Source organism: Siphateles boraxobius, unplaced genomic scaffold (genome assembly GCF_051911475.1).
Source record: "Siphateles boraxobius isolate OS27281-9 unplaced genomic scaffold, OSU_SipBor_1 19, whole genome shotgun sequence".
NCBI lineage: Eukaryota > Metazoa > Chordata > Actinopteri > Cypriniformes > Leuciscidae > Siphateles > Siphateles boraxobius.
Window position 1 is genome coordinate 2607240 of NW_027508799.1, and position 22817 is coordinate 2630056.

At 41.7% G+C, this 22817-nt stretch overlaps 1 protein-coding gene across 1 annotated transcript; it reads right to left on the reverse strand.

The window, feature by feature from the left end:
* Positions 1-3945: 3945 nt before the first annotated feature.
* LOC143741593 (uncharacterized) lies at positions 3946-22038 on the reverse strand. The gene is made up of 3 exons (XM_077233860.1): positions 21960-22038; positions 21139-21275; positions 3946-6401 (listed from the first exon to the last, which is right to left on the reverse strand). The coding sequence occupies exons 2-3, from the start codon at positions 21221-21223 to the stop codon at positions 5572-5574; spliced, it is 915 nt and encodes a 304-aa protein (XP_077089975.1). The 5' UTR covers positions 21224-21275; positions 21960-22038; the 3' UTR covers positions 3946-5571.
* Between the last annotated feature and the right edge of the window lie 779 nt (positions 22039-22817).

Consider the following 22817-nt stretch of genomic DNA (forward strand, 5'->3'; position numbering starts at 1 on the left):
AGTAGGGAGAAAGGGGGTGCCGCACACAGTTTCTGAAGACCTGTGTTTGCCAGCGGCCAATGAGATGGTGGAGTGTATGATTGGAGAGAAAGAGGCAAAAAAGTTGGACATGATTCCTGTGTCCAATAATAATACTGTGTCGCGCCACATTGATGCCATGTCTACAGACATCCTGGCTACACTAATCAGCCGTGTGAAGAAAAGTGAGTTTTACTCTCTGCAAGTAGACGAGTCTACAGATGTTGCAAATCTGACCAATCTTCTTCTGTATGTCCGTTACCTTTTTGAAGGAACAGTACAAGAAGATTTTTCGTTCTGTCGGCCCCTTGCTACCCGAACAACAGGACAGGAAATCTTCAATTTAATTGACTTTTTATGAGGACCAATGGGATCGACTGGGAGCGCTGTGTGGGAATTTGCACAGACGGGGCAAAATCAATGACAGGGAAACACACGGGGCTTTTAGCTCATATTAGGAGAGTCTGCCGATCCATCAGCTGGTTGCACTGCAGTATTCACAGACAGGCCCTCGCAGCCAAAAACATGCCAGCTGATCTACTTGCAGTGCTGAAAGACGCAGTCAAACTGGTGAACTTCATTAAAGCTCGTTAAACTTCAAAGTGCTGACATGGCTCTTTGAACTCCGGCACGAATTGCAGCAGTTTTTTGAGGAGAATCCGTTTCATTTGGCCTCCGGTATGCATGACGAAGATTTTCTGAAAAGGCTCGCCTATCTAGCGGACATCTTCTCAGCTCTGAATGCACTCAATCTAAGTCTGCAGGGAGTCAGTATAACTGTGTTCAACACACAAGACAGGATTGAGGCCATGATAAAGAAGCTACGGTTCTGGGCGAGTTGTGCGAGTGGGAACACACACCTGTGTTTCCCTACGCTTCACGAGTTCTTGGGGGAAAATGACGTGGACCTGGGTGAGCATGTAAAAAGTCTCATAATTGAACACCTCAACCAACTCGCCGAGCAGCTACGGAAACACTTCCCACCTATGGACACATTGTGCGCTTGGATTCACAATTCATGAAGTTTCCCTGCCCGTCCCACAGCTGTCATTTCTCGAGCAGGAGCAGCTGATCGAGCTGTCATCTGATGGAGCACTGCAGTTACAGTTCAAACAAAAGTCACTTGTGGATTTTTGGACCAGTCTTGGCAAAGCAAGCCTTAAGAGTTTTGATGCCCTTCGCCACAACTTATCTCTGTGAGGCTGGTTTCTCTGCTATGGCAGCAGTTAAAACTAAACATCGGCAAAGACTGGATGCTGTTGAGAAGGAATTGAGGCTTAAACTGTATTCCATTGCGGCAAACTTCGGAGAGCTTTGTGCCAAGATGCAAGCCCACCCGTCGTATTAATATGGGTAAGTAATTGATATTATTGCAACACATATTGGCCTACTGGGAATACCAAGATATCCTCCTCCCCGTCTCCCACCCTCCTCCCTCTCTCTCTCTCTCTCGCGCGCGCGCTGCAGGCTAAGCGACTTTTGCGAAGCACTTGAAAAGTTCCAGATGGATCCTCTTTTAATTTATTTTATGTTTGAGCCTATGCTCTTAGTTACTTAATTATGTTGTGGATCGTGTGTAGGCTAATTTTTTTGTCGCACTTGAAAAGTTTCAGATTGATCCTCGTTTTTATTTATTTTATCTATTTCAGAGCCTATTCTCTTTAATGTTGTGGATCGTTTGTAACTTCATTGAAATTTAATTCAAAGTACTTTCGTTCTAATTTCCATAACCGTTGTGTTATGATGATGATGATGCTAGCTCCACAGTCATTTTATAGGCCTAGCCCATTGCTGCAATGTTTCTTTTACGCGGCTGAAAATAACCGTGCTTTCTGTTACTTAGCCTGTGTCTGTCACTCGTCATCTTAAAAGTGGAAGCTTGTGCTTTTGTTTTTAAGTGGGGATTGGGGGTGCGCCAATACGGTTGCGACATAGAAGGGGGTGCACAGGAAAAAAAGTTTGGGAACCGCTGATGTAGAATATCAGTCCAGTGTAGCTTGCTGATGTTGGTACAGCGCCCTCAGAGAAAAGCTGTTTGTAGAGACGTGGCATCTGGTCCCTTTAAAAAAAAAAATAAAAAAAAATAACGATGAACTAAGTATGGGCGATATATTATCGTTTGCGGTATACCGGTAAAAATTCTCCTCACGATAAGAATTAGTCTTCCTGCGATAATAACGATAAAGCCTAGTTGATAACGTATTTCTGTTTGGCACCCATTCGCAGCTCGCGTGCAGTGCAAAAACAAATATGGCGGAAGGTGGACGTGAAGCTGAGGCGGAGTTTGAGAGTTTTCGCTCTCCGTGAAGCGATCCGTAAAGCGCACTATTTCAGTTCATCTCAATGACTGCACAGTGCATTTGATTTTGACACACAGTAAACACCAGTGTGAGCCGCACGACTCCCGTTGCTTTGAGAGCGTTCAGTGTTTCTCACACACAAAAAGAGAGCATGAGTGTTTTCATTAATACATGGTTACCAAGTTTTAGTTCTATTTACTTAAGTTCTATCATTAAATAATGCTTGATTTATTTGCACTCTCTTGTAATTTTGTAACCTATCTAAAGACATGGTAAGAAATATTACTTTTGTTTACATGGTAGGACTTTTAGTTTGTTTTCATTCAGCTCGTCTGTTTCTTTGTCTTTGTTTTCCCACCACTGATCAGTCACCATTGACACCTTCACCACAACTGTTTGTCATTGTCTCATCATCACAGTGCATTTAAGTTCCTCTTGAGTTTCTCACATATTATTCGTGTTACATATTAACATGCTGTCTCGCATGTTGGCTGTATATTTTGATCTAGTTACAGTAAATAAACCTTGTTATATACATCATCTTCGTCCTTCGTAGATTTGAGTGTTACATGTATACTTCAGATGTTTTACATTTTTACCCAAAATAAGGTGGTGTGAGCATTATTAAGCACTATAAACACGTAATATATGTTTCATTCATACTGGAAGCCGGAGGGTGCCCACATACAAAAAAGTCAAAATATGCCTCGCACAAGTAATGTGACATGACTTTCAAGCAAGTCCCTTATATGGACAAAGGCATCCAGCTATGACCTATCGCTGTAGCTGAATAAAAAAAGAGATAGAAACACTTTGACTTATAAATATATTAAAATATATAAATATGAAGACAATAAACACATGACTGTGACAATATATGTGCAGCAAGCAGGACGAGGCAGAGAGCCGTGGGAACGAGCGGGCATTTGAGCAGATATCCACAAACATGGTATTTCACAGTAATACACTGGTCTAAACATTCTAATATTCATCATTTAGTGTAAACACTCATATTACTTTTATATCATATTGTATTTTATATTATAGAGCATAAACACATCCTTGTGTTATACATTTATATTTATTTAGCATTGAAAGTTTGCCTACCTAACTATATTTCATATGTCAACATGTTTCCATTGGTATTTACACATTTTAGTCAGGCAATAGTTTAACTATTAAACTGTGTTCAAGTTTATTTAACAATAACACCTTATTGATCAATAGCATTCTTCTTCTTCTGAGGTAAATTCAAGGCTTATTCCTCACAGCTTCTTCCAAACTTGATGAAAAGCAGGGGAATGATTAAGCTTGATGCTTTGTTTATCGAGGTGATGGGGGGCATCACATGGCTAATGTGGACGATTATCGTATGAATAGATTGCGCCGTGCGTGGGTGTGTCCACATTAAAAAATAATGAGGTCAGACGGGAAGATTGCACCTCTTGTTGGTTTCATATTGATTACATAAACAGAGAAAATGTGTTGTCTATATGACTTATTTTAAATGTAGACACTTCAAGCTTTCTAAAGACATATCTCTCATGTCTCATTAACAAGTATTCGCTGAGTTTTGGTTTATTTTTGTGATGCGTTTCAGAAAGAAGTTCATAAGACTGAGAATGCATAATGTGCACACTGTTTGCTTTCTTTATTTTACAAAAGCACAAAATTTTGTTATTGTGAGAACGCAAATAAAAATAGACCCTTTACAGATTTTAATGATTTTTAACTTGTTTCTGTATGACAAAGTTCTTTGACCGTCAGGGCTGGACTGGCCATCGGGCATACCGGGCGGGCCGACGTGCTTTTTGGGCCGATACAGATCATTCTTTAAAAAAAATATAAAAACTTTTTTTTGTCTAAACGGCCCATAATACTCGTACATCGGCGGCCCATTCATTTAGTTTTGCTTAATTGGCGGCACTGGGATCTTTGTGCCGGGGTAATGCATTGGACAAAAAAAGTCAGCGTAGGTTTTTTTTTTTAACAGACCGGCCCATGAAACACGTAGATCAGCGGCCCATTGGTTCTTTTCTTGATTGGCACTGGGCTGGTCCAATCACATCTTTAAACTCCTCCTCCTTTGAGCTCTGAGCGCGCGTGCAGTGTCAGTGTGTATCGGTCAAAATAGTCAGAGATGGAGAAGAAACGCAAGGAATGTGCAGAGAAATAGCGTGCAAAAAAGAAACGGACACCCTTCAAGTGTCTGATGAGGATATTGAGGAGGATCAGGAGAGAATGAGAGAGTGTAGAGAACTGTGGTAAGCAGAACTAGGCAACTTTCAGAAGAACACTGAGGCGATGAGTGTAGGAACCCATTACCCAGTTACGCATTATTTACACATCGGAATAGTTGATGATTACGCGTTTGTAAACCATGTTTTATCTCTCACACGGTTTTATTATGTGTTTATCTCTTTCAAGCATGGAAATTAGTACAAAACTAATTATGAAAGTTCCTTTTATTTTTCAGTGCATTTGTTTTACAATATATGGCTATTACTGTCATGGAATTAATATTATAACTATTATTATGTAGTAGTGTAATGCGGACAGACACTTGTCACAGCTAAAAGAGTTTTGAGTTTTTCTTTGTTCAATTTGCACACTGATTATGGGTTGGAGCTCTTAATTTTTAACTCACAAAGTGCATCAGATTGATGAATTTAACATTAAAAAGCACAATTTTTTCTTACGGGGTGGGGGGCTCCCCCGAACCCCCCTAAAGGGACAGAGGTCCACCCACCACAGATTTACCAAAAATCCTTTGTCAAACACTGGTATTGCTATTCCAATGCAGCTTATAGCTTGTTTTAGGATTCATCATTGTGGAGTAGTTCGATTGTATTTTACAATTAGTAGTTATTTCATCTATTAACTCTTCCTCATTCCTACTCACTCATTAGGCTACATGGCATTAGTGGTTTTAATAGAAGTTAGTATACATATTCAGGAGCGTGAAAAGATCGGTTGTGTTTATGATTATATGTAGTGGGCCAGTCTGGGCCAAAATCCCCGGGCCGATTTTTAGTCCCAGTCCAGCCCTGTTCACCGTTATCAGGAAAAAATGCAATTGATCGCTGACCCCTAAACACTTTCCACACAAAGAACACACATAGGGTCTCACATCTGCATGACTTTTCAGGTGTATCTAAGTCTGATGTCAAAATATTTTTTATTACACTGATCAAAATTAAATGATTTCCCTCCAGTAAATGTGCAATATGATATGTATTTTGTGAACCTCTTGCTACACTGAGGGACAGATCAATTTCTTTCCAGAATGAGTTTGCAAATGTTGTTTTAGGTCTCTTTGATGTGTGCAAAACTTCTCACACTGAAGACATGCGAAAGTCTTCCCTCCAGTGTGAGTTTTCATGTGGACATTAAGGGTTGGTCTGTGAGTAAAACTCTTTCCACATTGAGGGCACGTGTAAGGCTTTTCTCCAGTGTGAGTTCTTATGTGGCTTTTAAGGCTTCCTTTTCGATAGAAACTTTTTCCACACTCTTGACAGGTGTAGTGGCTCTCTCCAGTGTGAATTCTCATGTGGACTGTAAGGTTTCCTTTTCGACTGAAACGTATTCCACACAGTTTGCAGGTGTAAGGCTTCTCTCCCGTGTGAGTTCTCAAGTGTGCATTAAGGGTTGGCCTATGTGAAAAACTCTTTCCACACTGTTTGCAGGTGTAAGGCTTTTCTCCAGTGTGAATTCTCATGTGGCTCCTAAGGCTTCCTTTTCGATTGAAACTCTTTCCACACTCTTGGCAGGCAAAAGGCCTCTCTCCAGTGTGAATTCTCATGTGGACTTTAAGGGTTCCTTTTTCAGTGAAACTTGTTCCACACTGTTGGCAGGTGTTAGGCTTCTCTCCAGTTTGAGTTCTCATCTGAACTTCAAGATTTCCTTGTTGATCAAAACTCTTTCCAAACTGAAAGCAGGTGAAATTACTTCTAATTGGCCTCTTTTCTGTCTGTGAGCAACCAATAGATTTTTTTTCAGTTTTACAATCATGATGTTCATCATAATGATCTTTCACTTCCATCCCATTCAGTTTTTGACTCTCCTCTTTTAGCGCCATCCGGTCTAAGGTAAACAGAGACAAATACAAGTTAGCCTCAGTTTAATGTCACAAAGCAACAGACCTAAAAGCATTTAAAGTGTTTTTTCACTGGGCACTGTGGTCCAGCTCCAAGTGCGATTGTTCCTGCCACCCCCTGCAGTGTTGGTCTGGTTTCACACTCAACTTGATTCTATCGAACCCTGGTGCATTTGAGTTCATCTTACGTCCTCAAAAACGTGTACGGCGCATGATAAAAAAACAGAATGTGGGTCAATATATATATAGTTTTTTTATTAACTTGGTGCTATTATGCGCAGCTGAGTAAAAAATAATTGGGTTTGCTGTACGCATGTTGCATAAGGTGGCTTTCTGCTGCTTGCAAACAGATTCTTGAGGAAACATTGGATTGCCATTAATTTGTTGCCCTGATTGCACTCGCTATGAGCGAATATAGTGCAGGCTTACTCTTGCTTACATCCAAGGTAAATCATCAACACTTGCATCCCTTAAATATGTTTTATTGAAATAAATACATTACAATCAGCTACAATGCATGCGCAGGTCACTTTACTAACTGAACAAGCACACAACTGAGTCTGTTTTGCTTTCACATTCACACAAATCGCGGCACAGTTCGAGTGCAACTGAACTCAGACCACCTCCTTCAGGTAGTCTCAGGTTTGGTAGCTCTGTGCGCTCCTAGATCCGCATGACAGCACTCACATTAGCGATTTTTCAAGCGAACTGTGCCCCTTCCGAACTAAACTGCCAGTATAGAAACGCCCTTAGACATTTATACCCTCAAAACCAACAACATGTATTCTAGATCCTATACCCTCTGAAAGAGATGTTTCCTGTGGTTAAATGTGTGACATGTTGTAATATCGTATATCATAAAATGTTATAAACTCTATGTCTCTAAGTCACAACAGATGTTCCCTTTCGTCCTGGGAACTCCGACGTGTCGTTGGGGGAGTTCCCTGACGAATTGGGATCACGCTAGGGAGACCAATTGCCTTCGAGTGAATTAAAGCGAGCCAATGAAAATTGGCATGCAAGATTTGCATTCCGCGACCCGCCTACCAGCGCGGGTATAAAAGGCGGAAGTAAACATTGTGCATGCTTTTTGTGTTGTGTTGTTTTTGCTTTTTGTGTTGAGACTACGTTCGTGGGTGGTTCATGTTCTCTCAGGAGTGCATGACCACGTCGGCACGTTGTTCATCTCCCCTTTCTCGTAAAGGTTTGAGCCGCTCAGCGTGCCGTGTACCGTCGAGGCTTTCGGATTGGATTCTGATCCTTCTCATGAGGGACCAAGTATTTCATTCGGGGCCCCAGGCGCTACTTCGGAGAGAGGGCTGTTATACTCTGAAATGATGCTGAGTTCCTACTATAATGGTGTGTTCTCATGCTGAAGATTCAGACTTAACAGCCACACTTTCCTGGGCTGTTCTAAAGTACCTGGATGTGTGTGAAGAATTTTGGCAGTATGCAAGCATTTTGGTGCCAATATGGCAAGCCAAACATGCCTAAATCTGCAGAAGTTTTTCCTCTCTCACTACCACTGCACGTGCGTAGTTCTAACTCGGGGTTGAGCTGTGCTTAGTGACTGACCGTGATTAGTCGCAGCGCTGGCCCTCGGTTAGACGATGTCCACACTGGTGGTCCAGAAGCGCCTCAAAACCAGCCCGCTCAGAGTTTGTTTCCCCCAGCGAAGGGAAGCAACCCTGAGAGGAGCGACCCAGAGTGTGTGACGATCTGCTCTCTGGGTTGCGTGTCATCACCACTCCTTCCCCCGGGGGAGGGCCGGGTGGAGAATTTTTCTTTTCTGTTCCGCCGCTGTATCAGCGGTACCCAAAATTTGAGCAGTCCACTTCCTCTGAGTCGTTCACGGGCCCCAGCGCTCAGATGGCAGTGAGGGCTACGGCCTTGTCACTCTCGTCTCTCACTGGGTGAGGGGAAACCAGGACTCGATGCCCCCGGGCCTCGTCCCTCGTTCCCCTCACGGTCGAGACTGGCAGTATAATAAGACCAGTTTCCTCCGTCCGAGAGGGTCAGAATGGCAGTGCGTGCCGCCCCCGAGCTGCACCACTCCCGTTCCCCTCTCCCCAGCTTGCAGATAGCAGTGACGCAGCCTCGGCTGCGTCGCTCCGGTCTGCAGCTGGGCCCGGAGGCGCAGAGACCAGCATACGAGGAGTCAGGGCCTCGTTCCTCGTCTCTCCCCCTCCCCTCGCCACCCGGCAGTCCGCAGCAGAACGCCCACAAGCCTTCTCTGCCGTCTGCCCCTCCGTGGAAGCAGGTTGGTGTCAGGCGCACCCAGACCCCCGCTCTCGGTCGCTACAACGCCACCAGAGCCGGGTCCCTGTCTTCCACCTCGCTGCCCCTCCGCGGGTACACCGGTGGTTCGGGTGGGTTCATTGGGACGCTATCTGGAAGCCTGGCTAGCGCTTCCGGGTTTGTCCCGATGGCTCATCCGCACCGTCCGGTTCGGCTATGCAATTCAGTTTGCAAGCCGGCCTCCTAGGTTCAGGGGCGTCCACTTCACCCGTGTGCGGTCGGTGGACGCCCCGGTCTTGAGAAAGAGATCGATGTCCTGCTGGCGAAGGACGCGATCGAGCCGGTCCCTCCTGCCGAGATGAGGTCTGGGTTTTACAGCCCCTACTTCATTGTACCCAAGAAAGGCGGTGGGTTACGGCCAATCCTGGACCTGCGTATTTGGAATCGGGCCCTGCACAAACTCCCGTTCAAAATGCTTACGCAGAAGCGCATTTTTGAGTGCATCCGTCCCCAGGATTGGTTTGCAGCGATCGACCTGAAGAATGCGTACTTTCACGTCTCGATTCTCCCTCGACACAGACCTTTTCTTCGGTTTGCATGCAGTTTCAGGTCTGTGGACGGGACCTCAACTGCATTGGCATATCAACTGCCTAGAGTTGCAAGCAGTACGCTTAGCCTTGCGTCGCCTCAAAGGGGTTCTCGGACACAAGCACGTACTGGTCCGTACGGACAGCACTGCGACCGTCGCGTACATCAACTATCAAGGTGGTCTACGCTCCCGTCGTATGTCGCGACTCGCCTCCCACCTCCTCCTATGGAGTCAGAAGCATCTGAGGTCGCTTCGTGCCATTCACATTCCAGGGGAGCTCAACCATGTGGCAGACGAGCTCTCACGGCTGCCTCCCCTGCCAGGAGAGTGGTGACTCCAAGCACGACCTGGTCATCAGATTCCTTAAGGGTGCCAGGAGGTTAAATCCACCTCGTGTTTCGCACTCTGTACCCTCTTGGGACCTTGCTCTGGTACTTAGAGCTCTTCAAAGTCCTCCCTTTGAGCCTTTGCTGACGGTAGAGATAATATCCTGTCCATTAAGACAGCGCTCCTGTTGACATTGGCCTCTTTCAAGAGGGTCGGGGATCTGCAGGCTTTTTCGGTCGACGAATCGTGCCTAGAGTTTGGGCCGGGCCTTTCTCACGTTGTGTTGAGACCCCGGCTCGGATATGTGCCTGAGGTTCCTACCCCTCCCTTCGTGGACCAGGTAGTGAACCTGCAAGCGCTGCCCCAGGAGGAGGCAGACCCAGCCCTGGCTTTTCTCTGTCCCGTCCGTGCCCTGCGGGTTTATATTGGCAGAACGCAAAGCTTCAGAACCTCAGATCAGCTCTTTGTCTGTTACGGAGGCCAGCAGAAGGGGAAGGCCGTCTCCAAGCAGAGGTTAGCCCACTGGTTAGTGGATGCTATCACCCGAGCATATGAGTCCCTGGGTGAGCCTTGTCCTCCCAGGTTGCGCGCTCACTCCACTAGAGGTGTTGCCGCTTCCTGGGCTTTGGCTCAAGGCGCCTCGCTAACAGACATCTGTAGAGCTGAGGGCTGGGCGACACCTAACACGTTCGCTAGGTTCTATAGCCTTTGTGTGGAACCTGTTTCCTCCCGAGTTCTGGCTACGGCCAGTGGGTCGAGGGAATAGGTTGTGACGGCTTGCTGCGCCACTCCGCCTCAAACAGCGGATACGTGCGTTCTTTGCTCCGTATGGCGCCCTACGTTGGTGAGCCTCGTGAGTTCCTCCTTCACCCCTCCGGTGCTGGGCGTGGCGGACCGCCCAGCACCAGGTCTGCTACCTCTAGTAAGGAGCTGCTAGTAGACTGGGTGCTCCAGTGGTTTCTATTGTGACCCATGATGCCACGTGCAGTTCAGCTGCGTCTTCCCCTTGACGGACTCGTTCGTCGTCCCTGTTGAGTACGCACCCACTTCCCTTGGATTGGGACTACCTCAGGGACTGCCATATGTTTCACTATTCCTTCGGGCTAGTACATGTGTGTATTCCTGGCCTTCCTCAGTCAGGCTGGGGCTTCCGCAGCGTTCCCTCCTCTCTTGAGGGAACGCTTTCCCAGTGTTATCCAATATCCACTGTGCGGGTCTTGCGGAACAGCAGTGTGTTTCCCGTGCTAGCTCCCGCAACTTATTTCGAGAAACTGCTGCAGGGTACTTTTGCCGGGCGCTGGAAGGGGCCAGCACCATGGCGTTTTATTAGGGATCCCAATTCATCAGGGAACTCCCCGACGACACGTCGGAGTTCCCAGGACGAAAGGGAACGTCTCGGTTAAGTATGTAACCCTCGTTCCCTGAGTACAGGGAACGGAGACGTGTCGTCCCTTCGCCATTTTGCTGTACCTTCGCGGAGGACTGGACACCGTTCGGCTCCTCAGCGTAAAGCATTGCGCAATGTTTACTTCCGCCTTTTATACCCGCGCTGGTAGGCGGGTCGCGGAATGCAAATCTTGCATGGCAAATTTAATTCACTCGAAGGCAATTGGTCTCCCTAGCGTGATCCCAATTCGTCAGGGAACTCCCCCGACGACACGTCTCCGTTCCCTGTACTCGGGGAACGACGGTTACATACGTAACCGAGACGTTTTCTATTCAGTAGTAGACATTTGGGTTTAATATTACTCAAAATTATTGTTTTGTTTAGGCTACTTCTGTGTTATTTTTCCTAATTAACTGTGTGGTATGTAATGTCAAACATATCATAATATGTTATAAACTCTGTCTCTAATTTAAAATGAATTGAACAGGTATCTACACTAATATTATTTAATTCCCGACCATCTCCCCATGTCTCATCATCAGGCATTCCATGATTTATGTCTGCATTATTTCAGTCTTCCATGATGGACTTAACCTAGGATGAACTGCTGCCACTCCTAGCCGCACAGCTAGAGCTGGGGTAGCCAACCCAGCCCCTGAAGAGCAACCTTACTGCAGACTTTAATTCCAACCCTGCTTTGACACACCTGCCTGTGATTTTCTAATCATCCTCAATCTCTGGAATCAGGTGTGTTTAATTAGGCTTGGAGCTAAAAATCTGTTGGATGTAGCTCTCCAGGGGCCTATACCATGATGGTAGTTGAACAAACTCAGGGATGCAGGTTTAGTTTAGAGTTGAAAAACCAAACCGATCCAACCAGGCTTAGTTGGTACCATGATGCTGATCATCAACTTTCTTTGTCAACTCAGGCTTTGATCCTAAGTTTAGGAGTTTAGGTGTGACATCAGTAGCTACTGTAGCGAACAGCCAATCACATGCTTATAAAGAGTGAAACTCATTCAAAACTCATTTAAATTAATTTATCGCGAGAGAAGGCGCACAATTCACTTATTCAATAAAAGTATTAAAATATTAAGAATTTAAAGGTGCAATGTGTAATATTTCTGAGGATCTATCGACAGAAATGCAATATGAGATCCATAACTATGTTTTCAGTGGTGTATAAAGACCTTGCATAATGAACCGTTATGTTTTTATTATCTTAGATTGAGACATTTATATCTCCATAAACTCTTACCTGGAACATAACCTGCCCTGGACCAGGTTAGCTGTGGAGCGTTAGTTACTATGGCGATGAACACTGCTAAAAGCCAAATCACTTTCATGGTGGCTAAAACCCAGTGTTAGAGCAAACTAAACTGAAATCTGGCAAGTTGGGCCTGCACAGACTAGTCGAGTAGTTGAGAGATCGACTACTTCAACCACTAGTCGGCGCTGTCGTAAAAAATCGACTACTCGAGCGTGCATTAACCATAAATGAATTCAAAATGGTGAACGTCCCCAGCAGACACCACACATCAGGATTTCATCAAGATCACAAAAATATTGTAATTTGCCAACTCTGTAAGGGGCCGTTCACATATCGTGACTAAAAACTCTTGGAAAGCGCGCATGAAAACTTTCTCCTTTCCACAAGTGCTTGCACTCCCGTGGCGTCTGTCATTGCTTTGCAACCATGACCTGCGCTCTCCATGATGACGAGAAAGTATCAGCAAAAGATTCATTGATTTCTAACCCTTGCATTAGCTTTACTACTAGATATATTTATAGAGATTTGAAATAAAAGCCACCCTGTACAGCTATGATCAGCTGTTCGGCCGAGCTTTCGAGGCTGTTATGGAAAGGCCGAAGCTGAGCGGTTGGTTTTTGTCACATGACCTGCGGCGTGCTTGTGGCATTCTGAAAAGTTGAGATGTTGGTGCGTGTCCACTGGCACGGAGTGAGCGTAGCGGACAGACAGATCGGTGAATGTCATCAAACTACCACGAGAGCGATTCAAAAGCATATGGAGCCGCTAGCTCTCTAATCTCTCGCTGTACTTTGATGTCATTCAACGATCTGTCTGTGAAGTGCCGGTTCAAGTCGAACAAGCCTGTTTTCATTTTAGCTGCGGCACATTTAGCCCACATTTGAAATAACAAATTTGCACGCGCACAAAACGCAATATGTGAACGGGCTCTAAATGCTCTAAATGCAGACATTGCGTCTGAAATGAAGGGCAAGAAGGGCTATTTATTTGGTTTTACTCTGTTACATGAAAACTTAAATATGTAATGTCATAATTATAATGTTTTCAGAGTTTACTTATGTAATTGTTGCATTAGGCTATGAATTAATAAACATTTATTAATAAGACCTCTTTCTTTTCATTTACAGAAGCATGAACCACGAGTAGTCGAGTAACTCGAGTATTATTTTGATAAGAAATCAACTAGTAAAAATCAGTAGTCGTGCAAACCCTACTGGCTAGCCACCTAAACCGGCTTCATGGTATAGGCCCCAGGAGAGTTGGTAACTGAGCTAGAAAAACTTTACCTCCAACAGCCTACATGTCGGCCTTACGATGGACATGGAAAGTGAACCACAACAAACTACCAGCTATACTGCAAGGCACACACTGACCACTGCCAGTGTTATAATACAGGATTTTGGGACATGGGTGAAGCACAAAGCTTTATTTACAAAATAAATAATAGGTTAACAACCAAATGTTACATCAGGAAAATAATATTTCATGGGTTTGGTTCATCTTTCCTCACAATCAGTTGTACCTGTTTGTTCTTGTTAGACAAGGTAAGACCGAGCGGCAACCTCCCTGTCTCTCTCTTATAACCAATAGTGACTTAAACTGCAATTCATCGACTGGCCGCTGGAGCTGGATGCAAGAGGCAGCCAAATCTGTATCTCCCCCATGTTAAAACTTTACAGCAGAAAAAAATGTTTTTACAGCCTGGTGCAAAAAGTGGTTTTGGTCTATATAGCTAATTTTGCCCTTCATGACAACTGTGAGGGGGTGATTTTTTTTATAACTCATCCGTTTAAATGATATTAAGCCTTAAATTTCTGCATAATTAAGGGCGTGGCCACTTGAGTGACAGGTGGATTGCCGCTGATGTCACCATTAGCTGTTTATCTGCTGTCTGTTAGCAGTCACGTCACCTCACCTAATTCTAGCTGCTGAACTTGGCATCTATGCCGTGTTTGTGCTTTGTTCGATATTATTTCTTACAATTTAATACACACATCAGCATTATAGCTTCGCCCACGCCGTTGGATTCCGGTGTTGTCGAGTATCGAGAGAACAACCACCGCTGTTTTTCAGTTGTTTTCCTCTGTGAACATGCACTCATGGTTCCTGACAATTTCATTGCTTTTTGGAGTTCAGATTTAAAAATGTCTATAGATATAGAGGCTACACTCGTTCTGCGGTACCGTTGCTCTCATGGAACAAATGGACTACACTCACCTAAAGGATTATAAGGAACACCTGTTCAATTTCTCATTAATGCAATTATCTAATCAACCAATCACATGGCAGTTGCTTCAATGCATTTAGGGGTGTGGTCCTGGTCAAGACAATCTCCTGAACTCCAAACTGAATGTCAGAATGGGAAAGAAAGGTGATTAAAGCAATTTTGAGCGTGGCATGGTTGTTGGTGCCAGACGGGCCTGTCTGAGTATTTCACAATCTGCTCAGTTACTGGGATTTTCATGCACAACCATTTCTATGGTTTACAAAGAATGGTGTGAAAAGGGAAAAACATCCAGTATGCGGCAGTCCTGTGGCCGAAAATGCCTTGTTGATGCTAGAGGTCAGAGGAGAATGGGCCGACTGATTTCAAGCTGATAGAAGAGCAACTTTGACTGAAATAACCACTCGTTACAACCGAGGTATGCAGCAAAGCATTTGTGATGCCACAACACGCACAACCTTGAGGCGGATGGGCAACAACACCAGAAGACCCCACCGGGTACCACTCATCTCCACTACAAATAGGAAAAAGAGGCTACAATTTGCAAGAGCACACCAAAATTGGACAGATGAAGAAAAATGTTGCCTGGTCTGATGAGTCTCGATTTCTGTTGAGACATTCAGATGGTAGAGTCAGAATTTGGTGTAAACAGAATGAGAACATGGATCCATCATGCCTTGTTACCACTGTGCAGGCTGGTGGTGGTGGTGTAATGGTGTTGGGGATGTTTTCTTGGCACGCTTTAGGCCCCTTAGTGCCAATTGGGCATTGTTTAAATGCCACGGCCTACCTGAGCATTGTTTCTGACCATGTCCATCCCTTTATGGCCACCATGTACCCATCCTCTGATGGCTACTTCCAGCAGGATCATGCACCATGTCACAAAGCTTGAATCATTTCAAATTGGTTTTTTGAACATGACAATGAGTTCACTGTACTAAAATGGCCCCCACAGTCACCAGATCTTAACCCGATAGAGCATCTTTGGGATGTGGTGGAACGGGGGGCTTCGTGCCATGGATGTGCATCCCACAAATCTCCATCAACTGCAAGATGCTATCATATCAATATGGGTCAACATTTCTTAAGAATGCTTTCAGCACCTTGTTGAATCAATGCCATGTAGAATTAAGGCAGTTCTGACGGCGAAAGGGGGTCAAACACAGTATTAGTATGGTGTTCCTAATAATCCTTTAGGTGAGGGTATATATGCTTATTTAACTTTTTAGTGTTAACCCCCTGGCGCGATAGTCTTGCTTTTTTTCTTATCAGTGCAAAAGAAACTCAAAATACTCTGTTAATTTTGATCTTACATATTAAGTGTTGTACATCATTAGATCCTGATAAGTGTCTATTTTTTTTGTGGATACTCAAAATAAAAACAAAGTGTTGTGCTTTTCGCCAAATAAAGAAAAATAAACATGATGCGCGTTTTGCTTTCACTCTGTGAGTGAAGTCCATTCTGAAACGCATCCGAAAATTAACTGTAACTTAGGGGTTACTTGTCATACAGGCACGAGTGTTTTTCCATAATGAAGCTTGAACTCTCTTCTTTTAACTGAATTAATTTTTATAAAAAAACAAATATTCTCAGTTTATGTAATCGGTATGAAAAGAGAGAGATGTCAGTATTTTTCTTTCCTGCAAATGATCTAAGGCAAGCCATTCAAACATGCCAACGCCCACCAGCTGGATTATAAAACACATTGTGTTTAGTAAGTATCTTACTACAGCTGTGTACAAAGCGTATCCTTTCACTGTGAGGAATAATACTATCTAATAACCCTGGAAAATGTATCAAAAGTGCTGGTAGTTTCATTTCGAGGAGCAACGGATCCAGCTGATGTAGTAAGTCATTTATTCTTAAGTGCTTTGTTCTAATCACGATATTGAATAGTGTCTGACTGTAAACCGCAAAAAGACTGTTTAAATATGAATTGCGTGTCTGTGTGTAGGCTAAATGATGAATGAACGGCACAGGCGCACGCTTTGTTTACTACAGTTATACAGCGCGTGTCTGTGCCGTTCATTCACTCTCGCACCTACATTAGTAAACGTTATGTTGGGGTGGTGATGGCGCAGTGGCTAAGACACATGCCTTTGGTGTGAGAGACCTGGGTTCGAATCCACTGTGAGACACCAATGTGTGCCTGAGCAAGACACTTAACCCTTAGTTGCTCCAGAGGCGTGCGGCCTCTGAAATATAGCAATTGTAAGTCGCTTTGGATAAAAGCGTCAGCTAAATGAATAAATGTAAATGTGCATGAACACATCCAAACTATATTGCTATAGCCTACTAAGATGAGTAAAAATAGACTGAAATATGTTGAAATAAAATGTCTGTATAAGCAACAAACTGCAAATTCACATGTATATGCTAATATATCATACACAATATGTTACAGACTAAATATGAATGTTTAGAAAAGATTTTGTGATAAAGTTTTGACTGTAAAAAAAGACTACAGTCACATTAAATAGGTACGCTTTTGTTCACCAATTTCTGCTCATAGTTAAATATACTATAGTATGATGTTTTGTCAAAAATAAAGTATGTATATTGAATTATCAACTAAGATGTTATTATAGTGTTTGTTCCAATATTCAAACTAATGAATCCTTACCTTTTTTAATACGTATGATAAAATGTATACTTTTTACAAAGAAATACACTTGAAATATTGTTAAAATTTTAATTGTTGTTGTAATTGTAACCTATTTGTAATTGGTTACAATTTCTAATTGTAAAATATGTATATATAGATAATTTCTTTTGTCCTTGCATTCTTTGGGATCCTGTGACAAGCCTGTGTGAAAGGGCTAATTAATATGCAGTTCATTATGCGGCACATTATCCGGCCTTTGTCTTCTCAGGTGTGAACACGCCTCCACGCATATTGCCTTTCCAAACAAAAGGTGTCTTATAAAATTTAAATCAATGTATTGTTTTGTGTAAATGATTAGGCAGGATGATTTTCAGATCATTTTGAAGCAAAAATTCTAGGCAACAACACTCATTAGTCAAAAGTCTTGTGGACACATATTTAGTATGTGTTTTGTGGCCTTATTTCAGACACTTTAAGTTTTAGTTTTTTCAATAACCACGCATAAACATTATTCTCTAAAAAATACAAACATGTACATACATGTTGCTCACATATTGTGGTAGCCCCGTTTGTGCTATATAGAGTGAATTTACACCTTTGCCATTAACATGTTTATAAATAACTGAAAAACGCACAAATGTCAGAGCATGTCAGAACACCTCAAGGACCCCAAAATCCCTTAGACCTCAGAGGGTTAAATAAAACGTACCGTCAGATGAAATCTTGTCAGTTCTTTCTCTCCGTCCACGCAATAAATGCACATCCTTGAATGAGCGCGGATTTCTAGTGCATTTACTTGAACTTCTGAGGTAATATATTTGGTTTGACCCATTTGAGAGACGACCAAAATCAGAATTTAAAATGGACTGAATAAAGCTCTTTACGAACTTGATGTGAGATGCGGTGCTGACTGACATGTATGCGCATGAATCACTGTCACACGCACACGCTCAGAGAAATATTGTAAGTTACTGCATAATACATTTTTAACTAGCAGAATACAGCATCACAATACACACAGTCTCACTTTTAGCTATGTCTTTTAATTATTATAGTATTTAAAAGGGAAAAAACATGAACTTAAATATTGGCTTTACATCAAGTCAGCTGTCACTTTAGCGTGAGGCCCTGTGCGTCGTACACCTGGTACAGCCAGTAGTATATAGCATTAGCTCCTAAGCCTGAGCAAACTCGATCACGTCGAGCTAGATGGCGTGGTTTCAGCAACCAGGCTCCTCAGAACGGCCCACTTCTTGTCTCTATGCCCATTTTCTGTTATCCGGGAGTGACGTCTGGTGACGCGCTGCCAAGATGGCGACGGCCAGCTCCGCCTACTTTTAGCTTAAAAAATGCTCTTCAGAAACCTATGGGTGACTTTTAGACAAGAGATGGGTTATGTCCTGCTCATTTCCAAGGATAGAGCAGAATATGTGACAACATTTTTCTTTGAGGGGATATATAACTAAACTTGGCTTACTGCCAAATTGTCATGCAATTTCTACACTGCTTTCAATATGTAGGGTATTGAAATCACTTTTTACTTTTTTGTTTCGAATTTGTAATCACTTGTATAGGGAACGGCGGTACTGACAGTACATCTTACAAATTAAGATATTTATTAATGACGCTCACGATCTGTTGCACATCAAATCATTCTGTCAGTCATCTCTCCTTACTCTCTTCATGTGACAAGTGAAATCTGATGTGCTGTAATAATGTAACCAACTCCGTAGAATGCATTATTTATTTTCCACGACTTTCCAAATTCTGTATTCGGCTTTGGGCACATCACTATTATTTAGGCACACATTTGAGCGACACTAGGTTGCGCTATAATAAGGCTATGTGTGTTTTGCATCATAATTTTGAAATAAATAATTTTTACCCTGAATCCTTGAGTCAACCAACCAAATTAATTTACATCACAGCCATTTAGAATTTTCTGAAAAACCTATCTTTTCAAACTCCTCCAAGGCTGTTGACCCGGTCTTTACTATAATAGGCACACATGGTGCTCTCAAAAAGTTATCAACATAATTTTGATTTGTTAAAGCATTGCAAAGTTACTAGTGAATTAAATGGCCTGGTGTCATTAATTTTTCATGAATTCACATACATCTCCTGAACGCAATGTCCATCCTGTCATCGTTAAAATCAAAATTCGTTTTCCTTCTCATTCCTTCAGTGCCCCCAAATCAGTTGCTCATATGCATATCTATGGCCATACAAAAACTTTGCAACCACCTTAAGTTTTTGAATAACTTACTTTCTCTACCTCATTTTGTTCATATTTTCAAAATGTTAGTTGTACGAAAGAAATTTACACCTGTAAATGATGCGTAAAACATTCAAACGTTCTGTGTTCTTTTAGGCAAACTGATTACAATGGCATTACGTACCATAATTATATTTCACAAGTTCATTTGCCCTGTTTTTCTCTTTTCTTCTGCTGACAGTTTAAAACTTTGTTCAACTTTGGGTAAAACGCAGCGCTCGTCACTGTCACTATTTACCCAGCCGTCCAATCACAGTGGAGGAGGGGCGGGACAAATACCACACCGACCAATCATCCTGTACAACGGCTGAACAATGGAGAAGTTAATATTGCATTTACGCAGATATACTACAGACAATCCTGAGAATGAGCCCAGAAGATTCCAGTGTTCCTGGACATGTAATTTGTGTAGTTGTAATTCATAGGCAGAGATAATGCAAATTGTAAATGAGCGTGCATTGCTACCCTATTTATGAATGATTGGAATTCATTAACATACACAGATTTAACAGTAAAATCTAATGTTTACAAAGCATTTGTGAATCCGGACAAGAGTTTTTGGGAAGGTCCATCATATGTGCAAATTACTCCGAATTTACACATATATTATGTATTACTACTCATATTGTAAATTTCATGAATATGCTGAGTTTCATGAATTTCTGATGTTTTTTATAGATCAGCCATTTCAATGGAAATAAGATAAAAACCATAATACTAATGTTGTCAACCAGAGGGAGGCAAAGGGTAACAAATCTTTTTAGGTCTCTGTTTAAAAGGTCCAATAAGTTGACTTGTAGTAAATGACATGCATGATTCATTTCTGATTTTCAGTGAAGATTCAAAATGGACTTTTCTGTAAAAATCACATCATAAGGAACATTTCAACTGGATTGCTAATCCTACACATAGAAATTGGTGCTTCGACCCAGATGATTACCACTTACAACTATATTAGTTATTCTAAAAAATGTTGTATATTAAATTAAATATTAATTTCAACATTAAACTCTCAACATGTATGCAATTGTAACTGCTGTGTAAATGCATGTATGCCACCTTTGAGCAGCAGAGGTGTAAAACTAATTGACAACATATTACCTAAATTGTTATTTTGAGCCTTTGCAAACAATGTGAACATTTAAATGATAGAGTACCAGTGATACGAGTCTGCAGCTTTAAACATATCTGGGGACTCGAAATTTCACTCACAGGATAATCAGACAAGGAGCAGAGAAACAGGAGCTATTTTTTTAATACATAGGCTAGATAAAATATGCTACCCCTGGACTAAAATGTCACTAATGTTCCTAATCTTATTTTCCTTTTTAATCTGGTGTTAAAATCCACCTCTTACTAAAGATCAATCAAGAGTTTGTTCCTCATATTCGTTATGGGTCTTAATGTGAAGAAAATCCCACATGTGTTGCTGCTACATGGAGTTGACATTCACTCATCCTAGATCAAATTGTGATGCTACATTTACAACTGAAGAAGTGAAAGTCACAACAGATTTTCTATTCAGTAGTAGACATTTGGGTTTAATGTTACTCAAAATTATTGTTTTGTTTAGGCTACTTCTGTATTCTTTTTCCTAATTAAATGTGTGACATGATATCAAACGGCCAATGTGGAAGTAGCATCTTCTCATGTGACAGGCATACAACATCTGTCCACTCGAGGCGACCCGCTCCATGTCAAATAAAACCACTTTAATTAGGACACTCATCTGACATTCTTCAAAACAATTAATTTATGTAGAGTTGGACATTTTAATAAGGATTAAATGCTTTGAGAATGAAACAAACCTGTTTGTTCCTCAGTATTTTCTTGTTTCACACTGAATGTTTCTTCAATCTTCATTTCTTCACTCTCCTCTTTAATAAACGACATCTTTATAATAGTGTGTCACGATGATGTCAGTCGCTTCACCAGGAGTTGTTCTCTGTCATGTTTAAGATGAGAATAATTAACATAAAGAAACGTAAATACTAAATCTCTGTGTGTGTCTCAATCAGCTCTAGTTCAGTAGTTCAGTGCACTGGTAAAGAGAGTCAGTCAGAGTGAGAGTTAATAGCCTAAATCACCTGATAAGCCAATAAAACAAACAATCAAAGGCAAATTAATGCAAAATATTAAAATTATATACTTTTATATTTGGGTTTTTATGATTTATAGTTGGTATCTTATAATGTGTATATACATTTAATATTACACTTTAAAGAAAACGTTTGCAGTTGGGTAAAGTTAATGTTTGTGTTCTCGTTGCATTTACAGTGTTTTGACCATCATGTGACGTCAGCGTGCGGCGATTCGAATCAATGAATCATTTTGCGGATCAATTGGTTCAATTGACTCGGAGTTTCAAATATTTGTTTCTCCATCACTACTAGCCAGTGACCGAATTACGTGTTTATGATAAACTGATTCATGAAATAGGGCTCGAAATGAGACGCACCTTTTCTGTTACTCATCTGTCGATGCGCTTTATTAACAAAATTACCTTTATTAATGTTAGATCAAGTATTACAATGGTATATTTAATATTAGTTTATTCATTTAACATCGCATGTTAAAGATCTAAAATAGACTGAACATTTGAATCCATTAAACGCTTAAAAACACAAACCTGTCTTCAGCCAAATCACAACATATATGGGAGCGCAGCGCATCTTTATGCCGTCACATAGCCACACCAAAATAAAAGTTCTGTTCACACGTTGCTGTCTAAAATAATAAAAGTGCATCGAAATGTAAAAAAACACATACAAGTAATACAACATATTTAAGAGGTATTCATATGTGAGTCTTTGTGAAATACATATTTAAAAACATGTTAAATCGTGCTGAAAATAATGTGAACAAGCACATCTAATATTCTAAAAAGCACAGTATGTGTGTATGTGTACAGCATGTGTCATGTTTGAGTGCAGAAGTCCTGTTTATCAGTAATTATGAAACTTTTTTTATTTTTTATTAATTTTTTGATTGATGCATTCTTCCCAAAAGAGCCATATCAAAAACTATTTGACTACAATAAACAATACATTTTTTATTTGTCAATAAAACTAAATCTTTATTAGGAGTCAAACAGATCATGAGCAGGTTAAATGTTAGAGGATTAGTTTAATTCAGAGGTTTTCTTACATGAAGAAACCAAAAAAACTGAGACAGACCAAATACTGCAGCAACGTCTCTAAAACGCTTGAAGAAACACAAAGTACGCACACTTTACTGGAAAGAGCGTTTTTTAAACAGAAGCTTAAACTTCACTTCATCTCATGGCAGATAAAAAATGGAATGATAATTCTAAATACACCATGTACACATGAATAGTTTTAGTCTCATGAAAAAATCTCATGTGCCTCAATCTCAAGATGTGTTTTTTTTTTACATAATACACACACATATGTATGGTATGAACACACACACACACACACACACACACACACACACACACACACACACACACACACACACACACACA

Coding starts and splice junctions, on each gene's coding strand:
- LOC143741593 (XM_077233860.1), bottom strand. CDS start 21,223: ATGTCGTTTATTAAAGAGGAGAGTGAAGAAATGAAGATTGAAGAAACA. Junction 6,402..21,138: donor AAATACTGAGGAACAAACAG/GTTTGTTTCATT, acceptor TGTTTACCTTAG/ACCGGATGGCGCTAAAAGAG.